The following is a 24,238-nucleotide window of genomic DNA, read 5'->3' as shown; positions in this document are numbered from 1 at the left end:
ACCACCTTCCACCTCTTTTAAACCATCATCTCCCCACATGAAAACTTCAACTCAACTATATTTCCAAAGTCGTTTTCGAAGTTATAGCACCTCAGTGTTCTTAAAAAAATCTCATGTTGTCCAAAATGGCAACGACTTCTTATTCGTTGCCTGTACCCTACAGCCGGGGCTCAAATGATTTGAGAGTTCAAGAGTTCCACTACCCCGAAAAGAACAGAGTGAAACACATTCATGGGGCGCCGGTGGTAGAACGGTACCGCTCTTGCCTCGCAAGCGAGGTGTCACGGGTTCGATTCCCTGGCCGGTGGAAAAGTTGTTTGGACATACTTCCAAGCCCTCATTGGTCCCTGTTCACCGAGCAGTGATGTAGGTACCTGTTGTAGATCAAAAGTTGCGAATTCTTATTCAAGGAAAGTTGTTGGAGCTTCCAATAACTTGATGGCATAAACCATTGACTCTTCAGGCTTCTACGCCCTTGACTCTTCAGGCTTCTACGCCCTTAACTCATGAGACATAAAGGCAAGCATGAACTTAGTATGCTTCCCTGTTAGGCACTGTAGACGCTTCTGCGCTTCACCTTACACAAGGATGTAGGGGGGTTCCCCTCCCCCCCCCCCAAAAAAAATATTCATAATCGATTCTGGTTCGAATGTTTCCTTCTTTCCGCTGGAGTTTGTTAGGTCTGCTGGGCGAGCAGATCGAGACAGGTATAGGATCAAGACCGAGTCAACTGCAGCTGAGAACGGAATACATGGCCGGCTGGATGCAAAGTTGTGGCTTAAGGCAGTTAATTAACCTCCGCCCTTGTTATATTGTAGAAAGGGGGGAGCTCCATATGTACTAGGGATGGACGTCTTGCAGGGATCAAGCTTGGATCTGTCCTCCGAGCTTGTAAGGCCCACATGGCCTGCAGGGTTACTTCTTGTGAAATCCGATATTATACCGTCTCATGCTTGCTTGACTCTGGCAGCACCGACTGTTACACTGTATTGATGATGAATTGATTTTACCCAAATTTATATGAAAAATAATACTTTTTATTGTCCTAAAATATATTTTATTATGTGACGTAAAATGGTGTAGTAGAAATAGTTTAGTTATTCCTCTGACAGGAAAATGCATGGAAAGTCTCCGCTGGTAGCAAATGTTTCAAGATTTATTTGAATAGTGATGTTATCTATGGTCTGTTAAATTATCTAACGTATTGTATGAAGTATCTTGATGATTGAAAAACATTTTAATTAAGTAGCAAGACCTGTAATGTTGTGGCTCACTGTAAATGGATTAATATAAATGAATGTCTAGTTAAGACTTCGTAGGTTATTGTTATACATATGTAATTTTCCCAGTAAATAATACTATGTAACGTTATCTTTTCAAATGTTAATTGCATTATAGCTTAATGATTATAGATCATGATAATAAAACTGAATGCCTATAGATAATTAAGACTACTTTATAAATTGTTAGATACTAAGAGGGAACGTTTAGGGAAATTTGGAGTGTAGTAGTAGAGTGGACAGATTACTCGGCTGTAAAAAATTATAATGTAGTGAAATAGTTAACTTAAGTAAACTGAAACGGTGTAAATTATGATTATTGGTGAGCTTGATATGGTAGCAGGATACGAACACCAGTGTCTTAGAAGTGGGGGAGCCTACCACTGATAGTTATAAATAAGTGTTAAAATACCCCACGAGAGGATATGATAACTGTTCTTTTTTTTTTTGTTGATCAGAGATGATATAGAATTATTTATATTTGATACAAGTGAATTATATAAGTGAAACATAGTGAAATTATTATGATATTTTGGGGTAAACAAAAAAGTTTCTTAGTCATCACTGGATTTTATTGTATGATGATTAATTTGAAGATGATACTGATTTAATACAGTAAGCAATTAGTCATTATATACTTTACCGTGAATATATGAAAGATACATTTTTTCTATTTTTTTTAAAGAAACAGTGAAAGATAAGAGTATTACTTTAAATGATTAAGTGTTATTTCGATGAATTAATTTGCTACTTAATGGCTTTGAGTAAAGTGAATCTTCAGTGATTTAAGTGAATTATTATTATCTAGAATAGGTACAGAAAATAATCATAATTTTCAGGGGTTTCTGTGTACAGGAGTTAATATGTGTGGAGCAATTGTAACTTGTAACTAGATTTAACTTAGAGCTGTTAATATGGTAGCAGTTTAAAGTTGAAGCCGGGTATATGTACAGTACATACAAGAGGTTCCTAGTATTTTTTAACATATTAATGGAAGAACACTTGGAACAAGGACTTATGTTTCAGCTAAGTTTGAAATTTGTATGTTAATCCATAGAGATATAATTTCAATTGAGAAGTGGTGTATTGGCCCCTGTCTAATAGACAGTAGGACTTATAAATATGGGTTAAATACATCAGTCCTATATAACTCCATCACTCTCGGTAATTTTTCATTAGCATGTGAGCGTCATACACCGACCATGTGATCAGTAATTTTCCACTGGCAAGTAGCGTCGCTAAAGAAGCTATAGGTCAGCTTCCTTAGCCGGCTCTCTCTCCAGTTACCACTCAACCCTCACGGTAGATGGACGTGTGACATAAAAGCTTATTATTGATAAGCTCTGTCCTCCACGAACACTCACAGCTTATAGTGTTAATTACGGCAATGTCCTTGTTGACTGTGAATAGTTTATTCTTCTAAATAATTGGAGAAAAGACCATTTGGGTTTGCACGCTAAACCCATAAACCCTTTTAAATGTGCCTACTAAGTTACCTCTCATCTGCCAAGCTCAGGTAACCGAAAGTAGCTACATAAGGTGACAGCTAGAAGACCGAATTCATAACAAGAACCAGTGTTTTTATACCAAAACTAAAAATTTTTGGTCAAACTTTAACATTCTCATTGGTTGCACATGGATATATCCCATGGTGAGAGATGTTACGTATTGAGTGGTACATATATTTGTCGTCCCAGATTTACATCATAATTTAATTTTATCTATAACATACAAAAGTGAGATAATAAAATAATTCACTTCATTGTGGTAACACTCGTCTAAAGGATCCAGCGCCCCATCCAGTGGATATGACTCCAATCACTTGTTGTGGCTGCTTCATCATTCAACAACCTGTCAACAAATTCTTCCCTACCCAGCGTGAAATAGCCCCTTCCCCCAAGTGCCCCAGGCAACCCCCTAGGTGGTGCCACCCCCAGTCTCTAGCTCCAAGGGTGATGAGACTGAATCAGCGCTTGTGGACAACACCGGCGGTGGATGTACTCTGTGACCCATAGTGTGACACCCAATATTCACAACGTCCAGTAACCTACAGACTATGCTAGTTTGCTCGCCTGTAGCACTTTCAACATTGCTGAGGTAATCTGATTCAATAGTCTTGGCAACTAGAACGCCATCTTGGATTCCTCAGCGACGACATCGTGGATCTTCACATCAAGGAGCGACCTTGACCTTCATAATCAGCTGGCTGCCCTACTCTGATGAAATCTATGGTTTTCAAGACCACACTTTCTATCAATTTCTAGAATTCTTCGATTAGACAATCAATTCTTCATTAAATAGGTATGCCACAGACATACAGTAGATATATACACGCAATGTAACATATTCTACAGCATAGCTTCACATGTCAGATTTCGTAATAGGTTAGTTTTTAATTAAAGGTAACTTTATATATATATATATATATATATATATATATATATATATATATATATATATATATATATATATATATATATATATATATATATATATATATATTAGCCCATAAAGAGCTCGGACTTCTACATATAATCAACAACCTCACCCCGCCAGGACTCAAACCCGCGATCTTATGTGTGTGACCGGGGAACGTTACCTCTAGGCCACTAGGACAATAAAAGCAGTCCTAGACTTTGTTATATTTTACACAAAGCCTGTTTATCGAGCTTATGGCGTCGTGAACCTCCAATAGGGGACTACCCGTGCCTCATAAGTGATCAGAGTAACGTTTTACCAAATCCAGCTTCGAAACACGAGGTTCCCGTGTACGGGTAGTCCCCTATAAGAGGTTCACGGCGCCATAAGCTCGATAAACAGGCTTTGTGTGAAATATAACAAAGTCTAGGACTGCTTTTATTGTCCTAGTGGCCTAGAGGTAACGTTCCCTGGTCACACACATAATTTTGCGGGTTCGAGTCCTGGCGGGGTGAGGTTATATTTTTTTTTGACATTATATTCCAATATTTTTCACCTGCTCACTTATTGATACTTTAATTATTTAAATTATAATCTAAATCATTTACTGCAAATGGATGGACAAGGTTATTATTTAGTGCAATTTTATTTTATTGTTTGGCATTTATGGATAAGTTCATTAAATATTTGGGTTCAAACATTACGGACTTGGCAGAACATTATCATAGTGACTCTGATCAATTAGAAAACGCAGTCCCGTCTGACGTAGTGCTAGCTACTGGCGCTGGTGTGGACGCTAAACCACAGGTAGATTTGCAAGGATCACAGACGCATTCAAAGTGACACACTTTACTTGAGAGTAGTGAACAATATATTGATCAATCATTTCACGAGTTAAAATGTAGAACCCTTAGCTCTGGTAGTGCGTACACAACACCTTATTACAGGCCAGTTCCCTCTCATCCTACAGAGAAACATAGTGTGTCAGAGAATCCTCATTTACCTCCCGCATCCACTAATCCTCCAGTTAGTTCTAAGTTGTCTAACAACTCACTAACCATGGCTACAGCTAGTTCAGGCATGTCATCTAACAATTCTAGCATTTTTACAATCATGTGAAAATGCCGTGAAGAACATCCAAATAACGGGATATGAAGAGCGCAATGCTTTTGTCGCGGTCACGTAAAGAAAGGTAGTTAAGTTAATGAACATTTAGACATTAGACGTCCGGTGGATCCTTCATATAATGTGTTTAGAAAGACTTTAATTGGTCACCTGAATTGGATGTTTAGATGGATTGACCATCTCACTCGTATGATTCGAGTAGAGGATACCATGAAAAATGTCTTCATAGCTGATGATGTCTTTTAAAACATCAAGGCTACTTTTCTTGGTTCGACCTGGTTGGACTCTGATGACAAAATGTTAGTAGACAATTTTGCAAAATTAATTTAATTTGCTATTTTCTATTGACGATCCGTGACCCTTCGATGGATGACAATACCCACACTGATATAATTCTTGATTTCACAGGTAATATAGCAATTAAGACACAGCATACACCCGTAGCTGGGACAGTCACACCAGTGGCCCCGGTTCAACAAAGAGTTCCCAAGAACTCTGGCATAAATGTCAAGCAACCTTTAGTATGTACACACTGCAACAAAAAAGGTCATACAGTTGACTTTTATTACCAGCTCCAGCAAAGTGGTGCCAAACCCAAACACGACTTCAAACTGCGACAAGACCCACCAGGACTTGTATAGCAGTTGCTGAGATCATGTCTGCTACAGAACCGACAGCTGATACGTGGTGTGTGTATCATCAGTCTGCCTCCCATAATTCCGAAGCATGTCAAGTTCGCCAACATTGTCGGGCTATAGGATATGAGTTACCCCAGGTAACACAACAGCGGGCATCACGACGTCGCTATCATAAGAAGGCAGGGGAAGATCAGCGCCTTTCCCAGAAATACGTAGGATAGGTACACCAGTACCACCGCACAACAGCTCTTCTGTTGCGGCCTCATTAATAGTGGCGCTAAACAAAACGGAAGTGTTATCTGTTCCGGCGAGGGTTGGGGCAGTCAAGCTTGCCCTAGACCAGCGTTTTTCAAACTTTTTCCCTTCATTCCCCCCATGAGGAACACTCACCATCCTCGTGGCCCCCCTTCAGTTCTCTCCCAAGCCCCTCACAAATAATGATGAAAATAAACTGTTTTGGTTCTCTTTCTTTATTTTAATGTTTTCAATCATGAAACAGAATGCATATTTTGCTACAGTTCAATGGGATGGATGTCTATTGTTTCTTTTCAATCAGTCGACTGATTCGAGGTTGAGTCACTGATAAAGCACATCTTATGTCTGGGTCCACATGTAACCGGTTTCGGTTTTTATTCTCAATTTGATGGGTGGAGAAACCAGATTCACATAAATAAGTGGTAGAAAATGGTAAGAGGACTCGAAGTGCGATTTCACTAACTTTTGGATATGACTGATACATTCAGCACCAGAATACAGTCAGAGATTTTTCTTCATAGAGGTCTCTGGCAGCAAAATCTTTCTGAGATCAAGGAATTCGTCTGAACAAGAACTAGAATTGTGCAATCTGAGCGAATCCGTTGGAAATGAAAAACTAGCTGCTGCCCCATACTATGTAAATATCAAAACTGTACCGTATGGGTATTATGATTACACACAATGACAAAAAAAGAAGAAAAAAAAAGATTTCTCCCCTAACAAGGCAAAGTAATAAAAAAAAGTTGAATCAGAGTTTCCACATTTTCTCCGAACTTATACTACTTACACTAGCCTGCCATGGCCCCCAGTATGAAAAACACTGCCCTTGACATTGATACGGGGGCGTGCTCAAATGTAATCTCATTAGCATCCTATCAAGAACTACAATGAAGATCCCCTCGCCAAGAATTTCCAATACGACCTACTGACACCGATCACTCAGGAGTTTCCGGTACCTAGCTGGACATTACAGGAATTGCAACATTACCATTACGTATTTCTAAGACGTGTTACATCATTTCCTGCAAATTTTAATGTAGTCCCAAAATTTAATTTACCAGCTTACGGATTAATAGATCTTCCAACTCAAAAACATAACATGATAGATTTCAGCCAAGAAAACATACTATCACTGTTCATGGGGTTTCCAACAGTGCCATGCACACGTCTGTACCATTGCTCTCCGCAAGGGTGAATGTTTTGTCCTCCCTGCTACTACGAGGAAGATGGATTCTGAGTCAAAGCCAGTCCCAGACCCCACAGATTCATTTACCCAGAATGATTATAGCAGCAAAAGTTAGACGATCGTGCCTGCAATCTTAACAGGTACTCTCCATTTTCAGAATGAGGAAATAACCAGAGCCACTGTTAAAGGCCTATCATGCGAATCTACATTGAGTGCGATTCGTCCTGGTAGTTCAACAGATGTCCTAGTTCTCAACAGTTTAGGCGCTCTCAGAATATTGAAAGAAGGATATTATTTGTGTGATTTTCTGGTTTATCATAATAATGTAGCTCAACAGCCTTCGCAATTCCCAATTGGGTGTGTAACACATAAATTACACAAACCAGACAGGAGAGGATAGAACAAATATCACCACATGTTAAGGTAATTGATCACCCGTAAGGCAAGACTATGGTCCTAGAGCTGCTTGCCGACTATATAAACATTTTTGCCTTACCAGGAGAACAGCTACGTCGGACAAGTTTCACTTTGCATGACATATCTTAAAACCGGACACAAACCCGATTTACATACCAGCTTACCGACTACCACATAGCCAGCGCGCTGTCGTGTAGGACATGGTTCAAGATATGTTAGAGCAGGAAGTTATCACACATTCAAAGTCTCCTTTCAATAGTCATTTGCTTTAAGTTCCTACGAAGGATGGAGGTTGGCCCCCAGTTATTGATTTTAGGCACAGCAACGAAAACATTATCTCGGATAGGTATCCATTGCCTGTCCTGTGTGGTATCTTGCACTCTCTAGGCAAGGATAATGCTGTATTTAGCAACCTTGATCTGCTTAGCGGATATTGGTAAATTCCTCTTGACAAGAAATCTCGAGAGATTACCTAGAAACGTTAGCTGCTGTTTGGGCACTGAAGAAGTTAAAAGACTTAATTTTGCGTTATCAAATAACCATCCATACGAATCACGTGGCAGTGACAGTTCCACGGCAAAAGTCTTTCAGGCAGATTAGCATGCTGGTGTCTGACCATTCAAGAATTCGACCCCGTGTTCAAGTATTTACCGGGACGAGCGAATGTGGTCGCCAATGCTTTGTCCAGAAACATAGCACCAGTGACACCTGTATGTTTGTTCACTCTCTCGCAATTAAGGGATGAACAACGACTGCATCCATTGTAGTCTGCAGTTATTTTTTATCTAGAGTCTGGGGAGGAGGCCAATCTTCCAAAGTTACCTCTTCTGTTCAGTCAATTTGAACTACGACAAGACATAATCCATCGCTCCAAACAGACAGCTCAGGGTATTGTTCCACAAATTGTCATATCTGATATACTTCGTGCAACGGTAATAACGTTGCACCACGATGTTCCTCAAGCAGGTCACCCCTAACGTGACAAATGCCTTGCGGAAATCAGAAAAAATATATTTTGGAATATTATGAAAAGAGACATTGCTAAGTGTTTATCGTGTGCTTAGAACGTCCATTTGACACAGTCGCCATTGACTTGTTATAACTTCAGAGAGTCATCAAGGATCCTAGTACTTACTAGTGTGTGTGTGGATCATTTTTATAGATTTGTGATTTTAGTCCCACTGAAGGATAACTCAGCCGAATCTGTGGCTCATGCCCTAGTTATGCACCTCATAAATTATGTCCTTTTACTACTCCCAAGGTTCTTTTCTCCAACAACAGATTAGAGTTAAAGAATCAACTTTTACAACAAATTTGTCGACAATATGGCATCCAAGAAAGCTTTATAACAGCTTATCATCCACAGGCAAATGGCCTCGTTGAAAGAACCAATCGTAAAACCCAAGAGATTCTTTGTCCAACAGTGAGTCAAATGTAAAATGCATGCCAGGATTTGTTACCTGAAGTGGCAGCCTCTATTAACGGGTCGATCAATAGCTCCACGGGCAAATCACCCTATTATATTGTTTATGGCAAAGACAAACGTCTACCCTATGACATACTTATAGGCAAACCTTGCCCAGTCTACAATGTGGACGATTTCGCTACCAAGCAAATCAGCATTTTCACAGATACTCATGGCCAAGTACGGAAACATTTAGCAGCGTCACACGCTGAAATGACTTATATGCAACATAAACAGGCTAAGCCTACAACACTAGAAATTGGCGATGCTGTTATGGTGAGAAAACCTGAACGGAACTCCAAACTTTCCCCCAAATTTGCCGGACCATTCCATATTATCTCCAAAGAAGCGGGCAGCAAATTAAAAAAAAAATTAAACCAAATTCACAAACTTCAGACGTAGTACATGCGGACAGACTTAAGAGAGCCCACCCAGATTTACTCCCCAGGAATGTTAACGAAGTCCCAGACACATCTGTTCAAACTGTAAATACATCAAGTCTACCAAGTGTCGCTAATGATTACCTTTTAAAACAATGTTCTGCGAAATGATACTAAAACAAATCCACCTTTTCTAGAATGGCTTGGATCATCGTAATACTACTCCTACTCCTTTGTGGCACCACCATGTCGTGGATGCGTCCATGTAAGTCATAAAATCAGGTGCCTTAGCTACACTTTTGGGACGTGACCATAAAGTATGAGCTGTATGGTTTACTAAATATTCCGTGCCAGATGGAGTCTATTGATGCCCATCTCAAGAGAGCTGTGGGCACACTCGAAACTCTACATCAACATTCGAACACTTCTACCATGATAACACAGACTATAAATCTTTAGCTACTTCATCTCAAGACCCACAGTTGCAGCTTCCCCAGTTTAGTGTCTACACACATATGCATGTAACATGGGTAAGTATATGTATTGGGTTTTCTGCGAGATTAGTTAATTCCTTGTGGAGCTCGGAAGGTGGTGACCGAGCAATGTATTAGCCCCCGTCTAATAGACAGTAGTACTTATGTAAATATAGATTAAATACATCAGTCTTATATAACTCCATCACCCACGGTAATTTTCCATGAGCAAGTGAGCGTCATACATTGATCATGTGATCAGTAATTTTCCACTGGCATAGTAGCATCTCTAAAGATGCTAGGTCAGCTTCCTTAGAGCCGGCTCTCCCAGCAGTTACCACTCAACCCTCACGATAGATGAACGTAAAAGCTAATTATTGAAAAGCTCCGTCCTTCACTAACACTGATAGCTTATAGTGTTAATTACGGTAATATCCTTGTTGACTGTAACTAGTTTATTCTTCAAAATTAATGGAAAAAAGACCATTTGGTTTACAAACTTTACCCATAAACTTTTTAAATGTGCTTACTAAGTTACCTTTCATCAACCAAGCTTAGGTAACTGGAAATAGCTACAGTGGTAAAATTATCATGAAACCCTTTATGATTTATATGAACGAGTGATTGCTTAGTGAGAAGTTATCACTAGATTTATCCTATAATGAGTATTAAATAATTTTTGAGTGTATATATGTTTAGTATGAATTTTTTACGAGTGTATTTGTTATTGATTCTTTTGAATAATTATGTTTATGTATATTTAATCTGAGCATTCATTTAATCCCATCTTTACAAGCAAGGACTCTTTTAATTTCATAACTCTTTTTAATTCAGGAAAAGTAAACTATAGATTTAACTCTATTGCTCAAATCATTACTTACAATTACCTTGTGTTGATATTAAAAATAAAGTTGTAATATTTTAATAATTTGCAAGTCATGGTACTGATAACTAGTGGTGTGACCTGGTCACACTGGCTATATATTGGTGGTAACTAGTAGGAGCGATATATTGGTAACACATGGTGTGATATTGAGGTCACACAGGTGGTAACAGTTATATTCTGGTGTCTGGTGTGGATATTAAACACACATCCGACACACGTGGTGTCAGCGATGAGGATATTCGAATGATATCCAATATAACATTTTGCTGGAAACGGTGCAACAACTACGCCTCCAATAGCGATCTTGTAATATCAAGTGCACTACTGTGACCCGAGACCAAGACCAGCTCAGCCACGTGTATCCTGTCGCAATCACCTTCCTAAGAAACACAATCTGGACCCCATTATACATGATGAGCGACCGATTCCCAATGTGACGTGTTCCGTGGCCTCAACGTTCTCATGCTTACACAGGTCACCCTCAACTTTAATAAAGTCTCTGAGTGTTTCATTTATCTTTTTATTTGTAGTATACTAGGAAAATTGCAAGCCCTCGAAAGGGTTAGGTGTAAACTATATCACTGACTGTCGCAGTTTGCTCTTCTTAACATGGGTAACTTAACCTAACATAACCTAAACTAACCACCTTCGGAAATCGCCGTGATAATTTCTCAATTGGGTAATAATGTTGGTTCTTGTGCGGACCACCCTTGGTCCGTGGTCAATAGTAATACCAAGGTGCACAACCTTGGGACCCTTGTAATATGTGTGTAAAGTTTCATGTCTCTAACTGCTTCCGTTTTGGAGCTATGGCTGGAACAGACAGTTACGGACACTCACAAACAAACACCTTGGGGTCCGTGGCCAATAGAGTTCATAGTTAGCAGTTACGTCACGTTTACCCAGCATGTCATGCGCGGTCCACCATCTTTGAAGTATAAGAGCTATTGTTTGTAAGTTATTATTTCACAATATCAATGATTTACCCTGCAATTGGGGGAGACCCTGAGGGAGAAATAGTAAACCTGGTAAACAGAAACAGGCAGATTCTTTAGACGCCATTTGTAGGACACAATGCAGTGAGAAACTTCACCTGCCGAGGCGGAGTGATCGACCGAAGTAAAACAATGGCTGCAGATTACTTAACTCGACAGTCACCTACCTCATAAACGCCTGAAGTTCAGACACACTTGATGAGTTAAAGCTTACAAGTCTCAGGATTCTGACAATTATTTCTTCAGTGGATAGGCGAATGAGGTGAGGCATTTGAAATTTGGAAGCTACAGATTGTTGATGTCTGACAGAGTGAGATATTCTCAGGTAGGTTTATCAGCTGTTTGTTTGTCTGTTTATTGTCACCTGGTCACTGCGTCATCCAAAGCTATAAACACAGCTCGGTAAACCTTAATGCTTATATCTGCAGAATGAAAGGTTTATTCTGTGTGGATTCACTTACTAACGCAGTTGATAACACATTTTTAGTACCTTCAAAAGAGTAAGAAATTAATGTTTAGCAAAAGAAAGTTATGTAATGTTTTACTAAATTGAAATAGATCACTGGACACCTTGGCTCCTATAGAATAAGGATTTAATATTTTTTAAATGCCCCTCTTGCAAAACTTGAGTAAGGGTCTCTGGTAGACAATGTCCCGTTTTTTCTTCTTGTCACTTAATGATACCGGTGATACTGGCTATACTATCAAAAACAAATTCATTTAGTATTATAATTATTGTGAGAGCCAAATGCAACACTTGCCTTTGCCATCTTACATAATTCAATATTTATCAGCCAAATCTACCTCACTTTTTAACTATGTCGCCTCGCTTTGACTACTTCCAAGATGGCAGACTGGAAAAGATTGCGATTCATGCTGGGTACTAGTGACGTCATCTGCAAGCTAAGAATACCAAGGTGTAAAACCTTGGGAACCATGTTATAACGAATTGCTTCTTAATAATAGTGTATCTCTTCGCCGCAATGTTGCTTCACTCTCTCTCTTTTACAGGTACTTTAACGGGCAATGTTCGGTGGATTTGGCATCCTGTGTACCGCTGGCAAGGCCGAGGGTTCATAACACACATCTTGCCCGCGGTGCCCACTGTTTCTCTGTAGACCTAGGTAACACTAGAATAACGCGGTATAGTACATCCTTCTTTCCACACACAGCCAAACTGTGGAATGCTCTGCCATCTTCTGTGTTTCCATACTTATACACTCTGTCTCACTTTAAAAAGCTGGTTTTCCGGCATCATCGTGGTGTAGACTAACACAATATAACCCTTTTCTTCTCTATTTTTGATTTCTTTCTGTTCTTATTTTTTTCGTCGCTTAGGCCCCATTGTGGGTCGTTCGGCCTGTGCCCGGGTGGGCTTATTCCAGTGAAAAAAAAATGGGAGAACATAATATCTCTACCTTTACCTACTGCGTATCTGTTGAGGTGACTGTTACCGTGAATATAACAGTTACTTGTGAAACTGTCATATATGTAACAACCTTCCTGGGTTGTCACCACTTGTAACAATCACTTATGAAGCACGTTACCTTGTATTCTAGCATACTAAAATATAGTTCAAAGTTTATTGGATCGTCTGTAGTGAATTTCAAGATGTTCCTATGTTTGTATTTATTATAAAAGGCTTCGATGTACACTTTCAAAAAAGATTGTCACTGTAACTTAATCACTGTAGCTGTCAGTATTAAATGAGGACAGAGGCTATGTTAAATGGTTCTGCTAAGTACGTCCTGTCGATGAGCGGTGAGTGAGAATGAGTAGGGACTCATCGAGGGAAGAACGGAATATCCGACGTCCTCCCTCGAGGGAAGACGGAACCATCCATGATGGCTCTCAATAACGTCTTCCTCTAGTCCGGGTTATCAAACTTCTGCCCGCAATAGGTGGCCAGAGAGCCAGTCACTTAATCCTGTAGCTCACCACTAAGTAACGTGACTTCCCGTGGGCACACCTTAACACGTGCTCTGAACATACTACTTCATAGCTAGTGGAAAGTTACAGGGGATGATAGAGTATATAAGTCTAATGTAATTAACCCATTTATATAAATACTTCTGCCTATAAAACAGGAGCTAATACAATGTTATGTGTGTGTAAGGTTCTAACTGCTTCCATTTTGGAGCTATGGCTGGAATAGAGAGACACACAGGCAGGCATACAAAAGGTAGTAAATTCCACCTAAATAGATTAGGTTCGGATAGTCTAGGTTACGTTATGGTAAAGTTAGTTTAGCTTAGTTTTTATGACACTATTCGTATATATACATTTTTATGGACTACATGATCGTTTAAGGCCAATCCGAAGTTTCCAAAAAAGATGAATATACAGAACATATTCCGAATCGGCAATTACCCCTATATAGGTAAAAACAGCCCGGGATTTCGAATGGAGGACTGTGGTCGCCAACCTCCAGATATGAGGAGTGTTTTCTAATTAATTGATAGATTGAGTGTACAATGTAATATATAAAGGGGCAGTAAATTAAAGTAAAGTTAACATAAGATAAGGGCCTGGATATTGATAAAAAGAGCTTTTGATTGTGTTTAGTCCGACACTGAAGTACAGAGAAAGGACGAACATCATACCAATCATAATTTAAAGGAATTCTTAATTATGCAAATTTAGTTTCATTCCTGCCAAGTCTTTCCCGGCATAGTATAGAGCACATGGGTTTACGAGAAATACGGACTCACGTATAAAGTGTCCCTCAGTGCTTACAAATATTCACCAAGTTCTCCTCTATCATTTTCTGTAACTTAACATCACCATCAGTAGCACGTTCATCTGCCTAATCCACTAAGATGTGATTCGTTCCTGACACGCATACATACAGCTGCTCTTTGGGTGTCCTTTCCCTTTTATCCTTCTATATCTTCATCAGTCTCTCTCTCTCTCTGTCTCTCTCTCTCTCTCTCCTCCCAGCAATTTGTGAATTATTTACTCTTTTCACTATTTTTTTCACCCCATTTCTACATTAGGCTCATTTCATACTTGGTACCTCTAATTGGTTCTTAGTACGACGTAGTTCTCAATTCCGCTTCTCCCATTTGTTTCCATTTTTCGTATTCCTTGCACCTTATTCACCACATATGCTCTTAAGGACAACCTATCTGATGTTTCAAACTGTTTTATCCCCTAGTGTCCAGAGCCCACATTTCACACTTTTTTATTGTCCTTATCGTAAATAATTTAATGTCCATGACGAGTTGCCGTCTTAGTGACTTTGACTATTAATGGTTTGGGGATAATGTTTAACTGGCCACTACTATTCTGTCTCATCCTTTCCACCTTTAATAACTTTAATTTTAATAAGCTTTGGCCTAACCTGTCTGCTTCTTTATGGTGTGATTAAGGTTATTAAATTAGGAATATCTTTATCCTAGTCTCAGATAATCATAGCTAATCTTAATTATTCTGAGTAGTTGTAGATTGATCCAAATTTGCCAGTTGAATTCTACACTTTTATCTATATCTTTCACGTTTATATTTCCGATTGTAAAATCGAAATATTCCTAATAATTTATGCTACTCCCAGTTTATCATTATAATGCCAGATAAGGATGTTAAATCTTAACAGTTTTAGGTAATCAAACAATCAGACTTTTTCATGTTAATCTTACACCATGAAAAATACTGAATTTTAAACACTGATTTTTGTGTGCGTATGTCACTTCAGGTGAGTTTGTCCAGGAAAGGAGAAGAGAAGGTGTTAAACCAAAGGGTGAGTAGGAAATTAAAAACTTCCTATCCTGATGTCTCTAATTCAGATTTATTGGGTCCGAAATCTCCGGGCTAAAAGTTTCCTTAAGTGAATTCACTATTCTTAAAGTCTTTTTACTTTGATGTCTCGAGAGTTGAACTCTCCGAGCCTGAGGCCTGAGAATTGCAAATCTCCTATCATGAGGTCTCTGACCCCAGAGGTTTGAAGAGCCCGGGTCAAAAGTTACTGTGTCTGAAGTCTATGTATCTCAAGTGTTCTGGTCTGAAGTCTTCAGTATGTTTTTAAATTACGCTGGTCTAAAGTCTCTAGAAATGAGAGCTTTTTGCTGAGGTAAGAGTTCTCGAGGCCTGACCAACATCATAGTGTATACACACACACACACACATACACTGAGGTGTAGTCAGAGATCACGAGGTGTTGATCACTTGTTCTGTCCTGAGGGTACTGGAACTTTATCAAGTGTCAGACTTCTATGAAACACTTAGTACTGTTGGCTTTGACGGGGTCGTCCTGGTGCCCCACCCCCCCCCCCAGTAGACGCGGATGAATGTTGCCACATCCTAGTGAAACGTTTCCCCTTATACGCTGACATCGAAGATGGGCGTGACTTTAACTCTAGTATACTGAGTATACGTCGCCATTACCGGGGGAGAGTTCCACAACCCGCTGTCATTGTCAAGTGGAAGGGAGGGGAGTGCCCAACCACTGTGGATGCCCACCCACTCTTACCCCAACTGTATGCAGAAGCCTATCATCCTGAGCCTGCATTTTGTGTTTTCTGTTCTCATTGGGGTTACAACTTCACTGCCTGCTGTCGACGTGATCGTCCGAGATGTCGCTTCTGTTCACGAAATCACAACTCCGCCGCCTGTGCCCAGAAAATCAAAGCCCACCTTAATAGTGGTGGGGTGGGCTATGTAATTAATCCCAGATGTTGTAACTGTGGCGGCCGGCACAATGCTGACTCACGGCAATACCCCAATCGTCCGTCTGTCCCAGGGGAAAAGCCTCCCCGAAGGCCAAGTCTACCACAACGCCCCACCCCCCAGTCTTCCGGACCACACCCCCCTGTGTCCCCTCTGTCTCCAGCAACGCCTTCTACAACAACACCTGCCTCTGCCTGGCCTCTCCTGGCTAAAACACAGCAGTCCAGGCCGTCTCCTAACTCAACTACTACTGGGCATCCTCCCTGTCTCTACTCTGACGCTGTCAGGCCTTGTTCACCGGTGCCTCCCCACAACCCCCCGCCAGTGGCATGACGCAGATCATATCCCTCTTCCAAGAATTTACCAACCGTATTGAACAACTCTTCGCGACACTCTGTACCACCATCTCCCACCTACTCCTGCCATCTGTTGCCACCCAGTCACTCCTCTCTTCTGTTTTGACACAAGCTGGTAGTCCCTGAGTCCCCTGCTCACTGCCTACTCCACCGCCGGCGGCCTTCACTACTGGTGTAGTGCCTACCGGGCCTGCCCTGGTGTGTCCTGCTGCCCCCGAGCGAAGTCCTGCCCCATCTTCACGACACTTGGTGCCTCAACCTGTCCTCCACCTACCGCAAGCCGCGCCCACTCCTGTGCCTGAGCTGTCTCCACCAGGGCTATCTGGACCCCACCGACATGTCGACGCACATACCATCACAATTACACTAAAAGGCATGTCCCTCAATGTCAATGCCTATGTGCCTCCCTCCACCCCTACTGTACCTGCCCCACCACACCATATCACCTCCACCACCCCCACTGTACTTCGCCACGCCTAGTACATTGTCATCCCTGAGCCTGGCCGCACTGTTTGTAAACTTTGTGGTCAACCGACTCTCACACCCTCTTTCACCACATCCTCATTTGCCCTATGACCTCCTCCTACAGGTCCCCAGCCGTTACCAACACCTCTTCCTCCTGACCAGATATCCTCCTAGTGACAGGCCTGGCACTTGACATTATTAGGGACCTGCCACACTTTGCCATAAACAGATGAATTGTACCGAATTTCCACACACTCATCATTCTGTCACTTTATGTAACTTGCTGACAAAACCCATGACCCTTCAAGCCATTACGCCATTAATGCATGAGTCATAAAAGCAAGTATGAACTCCGTATGCTTCCCAGTTGGGCACTGTAAACGCTTCTGCGCTTCACTTTGCACAGGATGTAAGGGGGTGCCCAATAAACTAGCCCCCTCGTGGGCAATCTGTAATCTATCTGAGGTCAGCTGTTGTCGACCGATCCATTCTGCTGCCTAACGAACTTCTGTTTAGTCTACTCTCTCTGAGGAGAATCTGGTTGCTTACTTTTACACTGTAAGCAACTGTTGGTTGTCGTCTCTTTGGGGAAAGGCTGCTTCATTGTCTGAGCAGGTGTGACTTAATTGTTTGATTCTTGAAGATTCTTTGTTGTTTTGTGATATTAATTGCTCGTTGTGGAGGCTTTTTTAATCGATGAATCTTCTGAATCTTCTAGACCAGACGGAAATCCACTTCAGTTGTGGTTGAATTTTTACACAAATTGCCCGAGACGGTTACATTGGGATTGGACACCGTCCCAGTGAAGCCATACACACCAAGACCCACCAGGTGCTGCAAATGTCAGCGCTATGGGCATCAAGCCAAGCCAATACGAGCCGGGCTAAGGAGGTCTGTTCCACGTGCGGGACAACCGGGCACCAACACACCACATGTTCGGCGACCACCAAGAAATGCGTAGCTTGTGGCAGCCCTCACTCCTCCTCTGACCGGGAGTGACCCAAGTGGAGGGAGGATAAGAGGGAGGTACGCACGTTGCCAAACCCGGTACGTCACTCGCCCGAGGTTAACCAGACGCACATTCAAAGTACAAGAACGTGCAGTCCCTGACGAACTATTACATTCCTTTTACAATTCGAGAAAAAGGTCGCTGAAAGGTAAGGACTTTCAGCAGACACCTGAAGGAGATTAGAGGCCTTTGAAATGTGGTGTTATAGGCGAATGCTAAGAATAAGATACACTGACAGAAAAGCTAATGAAGAACTACTAAGATTAATAGAAACTTCAAGAGAAATACATGAAATGTCCAGATTTTGTTTTAATACTTTGGTCGTGTAATTGGGGATGAGATATTAATGGGCAAATTTGAGGGTAAGAGGGCGATGGGAAGGCAGAAACTGGGATGGATATTTGAAATAAAAAACTGGGTCCCCAAAGAGATAAAAAAAACCCTTAGATTCAGCTTAGAGAATTGATAAAAACAGCCAGAGAACGTTCAAAGTGGAGGACTGTGGTCGCCAACCCTCAGATATGAGGACGGTTCTCTAACTGACTGATTAAAATCTTAAAGACGTATTTTGAAACGGTCAAAACAATGACAAACAGAACTAATTCTTCCAAGAGCTTAATAAGTTATCGAATCCTTCCAGAATATCACCTTTTTTTCAGGCAAGATTGGATTGGTAAATAGTTTTGCTTTCAAAGGGGGAAAGATTAATATATAAAAGTTTTGTTTCTCATGCATGTACTTGTCATGTTCTTCGTTAAATGATTATCGTAATTTTATATTGTAATTCATCTACAATATAATATAGGAACAACAATATGAGTCCTAAGACGAAACATTATTTCTCTATGACAATGTAAACACTATCGTATGTTTAGAGCAGGTGTATTCAGTAGTAGTTACGAAGCATTTTTTTAATGGCAGTGTAGATGCAGGAAGCATAATAACCATTTTGACTGTACACAAGGAGGCAATGCGGCAGGCAACACCTTGATTGTATTCGCTTTCCCAGTTTAAATTTAGGCTCCCAATCACAGTAGTGAGGATTAGGTGTGCCTTTAGTGCGATTCATCGACCCTCTAGTACAGGAGGTGAGCACTTTATCTAGATCGTCTCCCATGGTGGAAGATTAGACTAATGTAAAAAAAGAAAACAAAAACACTGCTGGCTCATCAACGTCGCCATGCTTGAGAAGTTAATGATAAATAAATCCTGTACTTACATCTTGCCTCGCTCCCCTCGCCCACCGGACAATATTCCCATAACTCAGCGTTTTAGCTTCTGATATTAGACCAATTTTCCTATGGAGTATACTACCAAAACAAAGTTATATATATATATATATATATATATATATATATATATATATATATATATATATATATATATATATATATATATATATATATATATATATATATATATATATATATATATATATATATATATATATATATATATATATATATATATATATATATATATATATATATATATATATATAGCTGACACTGAGTTGATCAAATACTTATAGTTGGTGCATTGTATTGTTGAATAAAGTACAACAAATGTTTTATGTGGAATAATTGTTTAATTGTGTTTATTTCATTACTGTGGAAAAAATAACATTTATCTTGGTTTTGTTTAGGCAGTACCGGTTCGTTCTCGCACCTCATGGTGACACATATTGCTTTTCCAGTGTTTTTATTTTTTTCTGATACGTTAACAATTAATCGTCACTCGTTCAGTCCTGGATCAATCAATTCGAAACATGCCAGGCTTGAACTTTGATCCAATGCCCAGTTTATTTTATATTTTATATTTATTTGTTCATAATATATAATGTATGGGGTCAAAGGTCAAAAGCCCCAACAACACATATTTTGAGTTGTTGTGTGGTGCAGTTCACGTTAAATTGGTCTCCAATACACCTAGTTTAGGCCTGTCTTCATTATCTTAAGAAAGGAAAATTTGGCCATTATGGGGTTGTATCTAAAAAAAAAATTTATTTAAGGTTAATTGGTTCACGTTACTCCCATATTTCCACCAATAAAATTGGACACAGACCCCGCAGTACCCAGACACTGCAGTACCTTAGACACCGCAGAGTACCCAGACACTGCAGTACACAGACCCCAAGAGTACTCCAGACACCGTGAGTACCCAGACACCGTGAAAGTACCTGTGACACCGCAGTACCCAGACACCGCAGTACTCCAGACACCGCAGTACCCAGACAACGCAGTACCCAGACACCGCAGTACTCCAGACAACGCAGGGTACCCAGACACCGCGAGTACCCAGACACCGCAGTACCCAGACACCGCAGTACACAGACACCGCAGCACCCAGACACCCCAGCACCCAGACACTGCAGCACCCAGACACCGCAGAGTACCCAGACACCGCAGACACAGACACCGCAGTACACAGACCCTGCGAGTACCCAGACACTGCAGTACCCAGACACCGCAGTACCCAGACACCGCAGTACACAGACCCCTGCAGCACCCAGACACTGCAGTACTCCAGACACCGCAGTACACAGACACCCCAGTACCCAGACACCGCAGTACACAGACACCGCGAGCCTCCAGACAACGCAGCACGCAGACACTGCAGTACCCAGACACTGCAGTACCCAGACACTGCAGTGCACCAGACACTGCAGGCACACAGACCCTGCAGTACCCAGACACTGCAGTACCCAGACACTGCAGTACACAGACACCGCAGTACCCAGACACGAGTACCCAGACACCGGTGAGGCACCCAGACACGGTGCACACAGACCTGCAGTACACAGACCCCTGCACGCAGTACACAGACACTGCAGTGCATACAGACACTGCAGTACACAGACACTGCGAGTACACAGACACCGTGAGTACCCAGACACCGTGAGTACCTAGACACCGTGAGTAACACACTGCGAGTACACAGACACAGAGTATACAGACACTGCAGTACCCAGACACTGCAGTACCTAGACACTGCAGTACAGATACCGCAGTACACAGACACTGCAGTACACAGACACCGCAACAGACACCAAGAGTACCCAGACACCGCAGTACACAGACACACCGTGAGTACACAGACACCGCAGTACCCAGACACAAGAGCACACAAACCCCTGCAGGCACACAGACACCGTGCACAGACACCGCAGTACCCAGACACCGCAGTACACAAAACCCCGCAGTACACAGACCCTGCATGCACACAGACACCGCAGTACCCAGACAACGAGTGCCACAGACACCGCAGTACACAAACCCCGAGTACCCAGACACCGCAGTACACAGAGACACCGCAGTACAACCCCGCGAGTACACAGACACCAAGAGTACTCCAGACACCCAGAGGCACACAAACCCCCTGCGAGTACCCAGAGACACTGCAGTACACAGACACTGCGAGTACACAAACCCCGCAGTACACAGACACCGCAGTACACAGACACCACAGTACACAGACACCGCAGTACACAGACACCACAGTACACAGACATCCGCAGCATACAAACCCCGCAGTACACAGACACGAGTACCCAGACACCGTGAGTACACAAACCCCAGAGTACCTGGTGACACCGCAGTACACAGACACACTGCAGTACACAAACCCCGCAGTACCCAGACACCAGAGCCCAGACACTGCAGTACACAGACACCGCAGTACATAGACCCCTGCAGTACTCCAGACACTGCAGCACACAGACACTGCAGTACACAGACACCACAGTACCCAGACACCGCAGTACACAGACACTGCAGTACACAAACCCCGTAGTACCCAGACACCGCAGTACACAGACACCGTGAGTACACAGAGACCCTCAAGAGTACCCAGACACCGCAGTGCACACAGACACCGCAGTACACAGACACCATACAGGCACCCAGACACCGCAGAGTACACAGACACCGCACTACACAAACCCCGAGTACTCCAGACACCGCAGAGTACCCAGACACCGCGAGTGGCCAGGCGAGACACCGCAGTACACAAAACCCCGCAGTACTCCAGACACTGCAGTACACAGACACCGCAGTACACAAACCCCGTGAGTACCCAGACACCGCAGTACACAGACACCTCCCTGCAGTACACAAACCCCTGCAGTACCCAGACACCGCGAGTACACAGACACTGCAGTACACAAACCCCGCAGTACCCAGACACCGCAGGCACACAGACACTGCAGACACAAACCCTGCAGTACCCAGACACCGCAGAGTACCCAGACACCGCAGAGTACCCAGACACCGCAGCACACAAACCCCGTAGTGCATTCCAGACACACCGCAGTACCCAGACACCGCAGCACAAACCCCGCAGTACCCAGACACCGCAGTACCCAGACACCGCAGTACACAGACCCCTGCAGTACACAGACACCGCAGCACAGACACCGCAGCACAGACACCACAGTACCCAGACACCGCAGTACACAGACACTGCAGCACACAAACCCCCAGGCACCCACACCGCGAGTACACAGACACCGTGAGGGACATGGACGCCGCAGTACCCAGACACCAGCACACAGACACCGCAGTACACAGACACCACAGTACCCAGACACCGTGCACACAGACACCGCAGTACAAACCCCTGCAGTACTCCAGACACCGCAGTACCCAGTAGACACTGCAGCATACAGACACTGCAGTACACAGACCTGCAGTACCAGACACCGCAGTACACAAACCCCGCAGTACCCAGACACCTAGCACACAGACACCGTGAGTACAAACCCCGCAGTACCCAGACACCGCAGTACCCAGACACTGCAGTACACAAACACTGCAGCACACAGACCTGCAGTACCCAGACACCGCAGTACCCAGACACCGCAGCACAGACACCGCAGTACACAGAGACACTGCAGCATACAGACCCTGCAGTACCCAGACACTGCAGTACACAAACCCCGTGAGTACCCAGCCACTGCAGTACACAGACCCTGCAGCATACAGACACCACAGTACACAGACCCTGCAGCATACTAAACCCCTGCAGTACCCAGACACCGCAGCACACAGACCCCTGCAGGTACACAGACACCGCAGTACACAGACACCACAGTACACAGACACCGCAGTACACAAACCCTGCAGTACCCAGACACCGCAGTACACAAACCCCTGCAGTACATAGACACTGCAGTACACAGACACCGCAGTACACAGACCCTGCAGTACAAACCCCTGCAGTACACAGACACCGCAGCACACAAACCCCTGCAGCACACAGACACCGCAGTACACAGACACTGCAGTACACAAACCCCTGCAGCACACAGACCAAGAGTACCCAGACACCGCAGTACCCAGGACACACCGCAGTACACAAACCCCCCAGTACACAGACACCGCAGTACACAAACCCCTGCAGTACACAGACCCTGCAGCACACAGACACCGCAGTACCCAGGACACTGCGAGGCACACAGGACACTGCAGTACACAAACCCTGCACAGACCCCTGCAGTACCCAGGACACCGCAGCACACAGACACCGCAGTACACAGACCCCGCAGTACACAGACACCGCAGTACACAGACACCGCAGTACACAGACCCCTGCAGCACACAGACCCTGCAGTACCCAGACACCGCAGCACAGACACTGCAGTACACAGACCCCTGGGCAGTACCCAGACACCGCAGCACCCACACCGCAGCATACAGACCCCTGCAGCACACAGACCCTGCAGTACTCCAGACACTGCAGTACACAGACACTGCAGTACACAGACCTTGAGCACACAGAGACACTGCAGCACATGGACACCGCAGCACACAGACACCCGAGCACCCAGACCCCTGCAGCACACAGACACCGAGTACCCAGACACTGCAGTACATGCAGACACCCCAGTACCCAGACACCGCAGTACCCAGACACCGCAGTACCCAGACACTGCAGTACACAGACACTGCAGTACCAGACACCGCAGTACCCAGGACCCTGCAGCACACAGACACTGCAGCATACAGACACTGCAGCACACAGACACTGCAGTACACAAACCCCGCAGTACCCAGACACTGCAGCACACAACCCCTGCAGTACCCAGACACCAGTACCCAGGACACTGGGCAGGCACACAGACACCGCAGTACACAGACCCCTGCAGTACCCAGACACCGCAGTACACAGACACCAAGAGTACCTGACACCGCAGTACCCAGACACCGCAGTACACAAACCCTGCAG

The 24,238-nt window shown here is 43.2% G+C and overlaps 1 protein-coding gene across 1 annotated transcript; it reads left to right on the top strand.

Annotated features, from left to right (window-relative positions):
* Positions 1 to 4,861: 4,861 nt before the first annotated feature.
* On the top strand, positions 4,862 to 24,198 carry LOC121853612 (mucin-6-like). The gene is made up of 12 exons (XM_042347870.1): positions 4,862 to 4,880; positions 5,232 to 5,344; positions 6,585 to 6,668; positions 6,871 to 7,012; positions 8,109 to 8,251; positions 8,770 to 9,060; positions 9,362 to 9,429; positions 20,101 to 20,893; positions 21,153 to 21,432; positions 21,790 to 22,509; positions 22,781 to 22,951; positions 23,039 to 24,198. The coding sequence occupies exons 1-12, from the start codon at positions 4,862 to 4,864 to the stop codon at positions 24,196 to 24,198; spliced, it is 3,984 nt and encodes a 1,327-aa protein (XP_042203804.1).
* The last annotated feature ends 40 nt before the right edge of the window (positions 24,199 to 24,238 follow it).

This window comes from Homarus americanus, unplaced genomic scaffold (assembly GCF_018991925.1).
Source record: "Homarus americanus isolate GMGI-L3 unplaced genomic scaffold, GMGI_Hamer_2.0 scaffold4896, whole genome shotgun sequence".
Classification (NCBI taxonomy): domain Eukaryota; kingdom Metazoa; phylum Arthropoda; class Malacostraca; order Decapoda; family Nephropidae; genus Homarus; species Homarus americanus.
Note: the sequence above shows the minus strand (reverse complement) of the source record. Positions and strands in the feature narration are given on the sequence as shown.

Bases quoted from the DNA above. Each gene is read 5' to 3' on its own strand.
- LOC121853612 (XM_042347870.1), top strand. The intron at 5,345-6,584 runs GTATGTACACAC...TAATCTCATTAG, and splicing joins TAAATGTCAAGCAACCTTTA to CATCCTATCAAGAACTACAA. The intron at 9,430-20,100 runs GTAAGTCATAAA...CAGACACTGCAG, and splicing joins CATGTCGTGGATGCGTCCAT to TACCTTAGACACCGCAGAGT.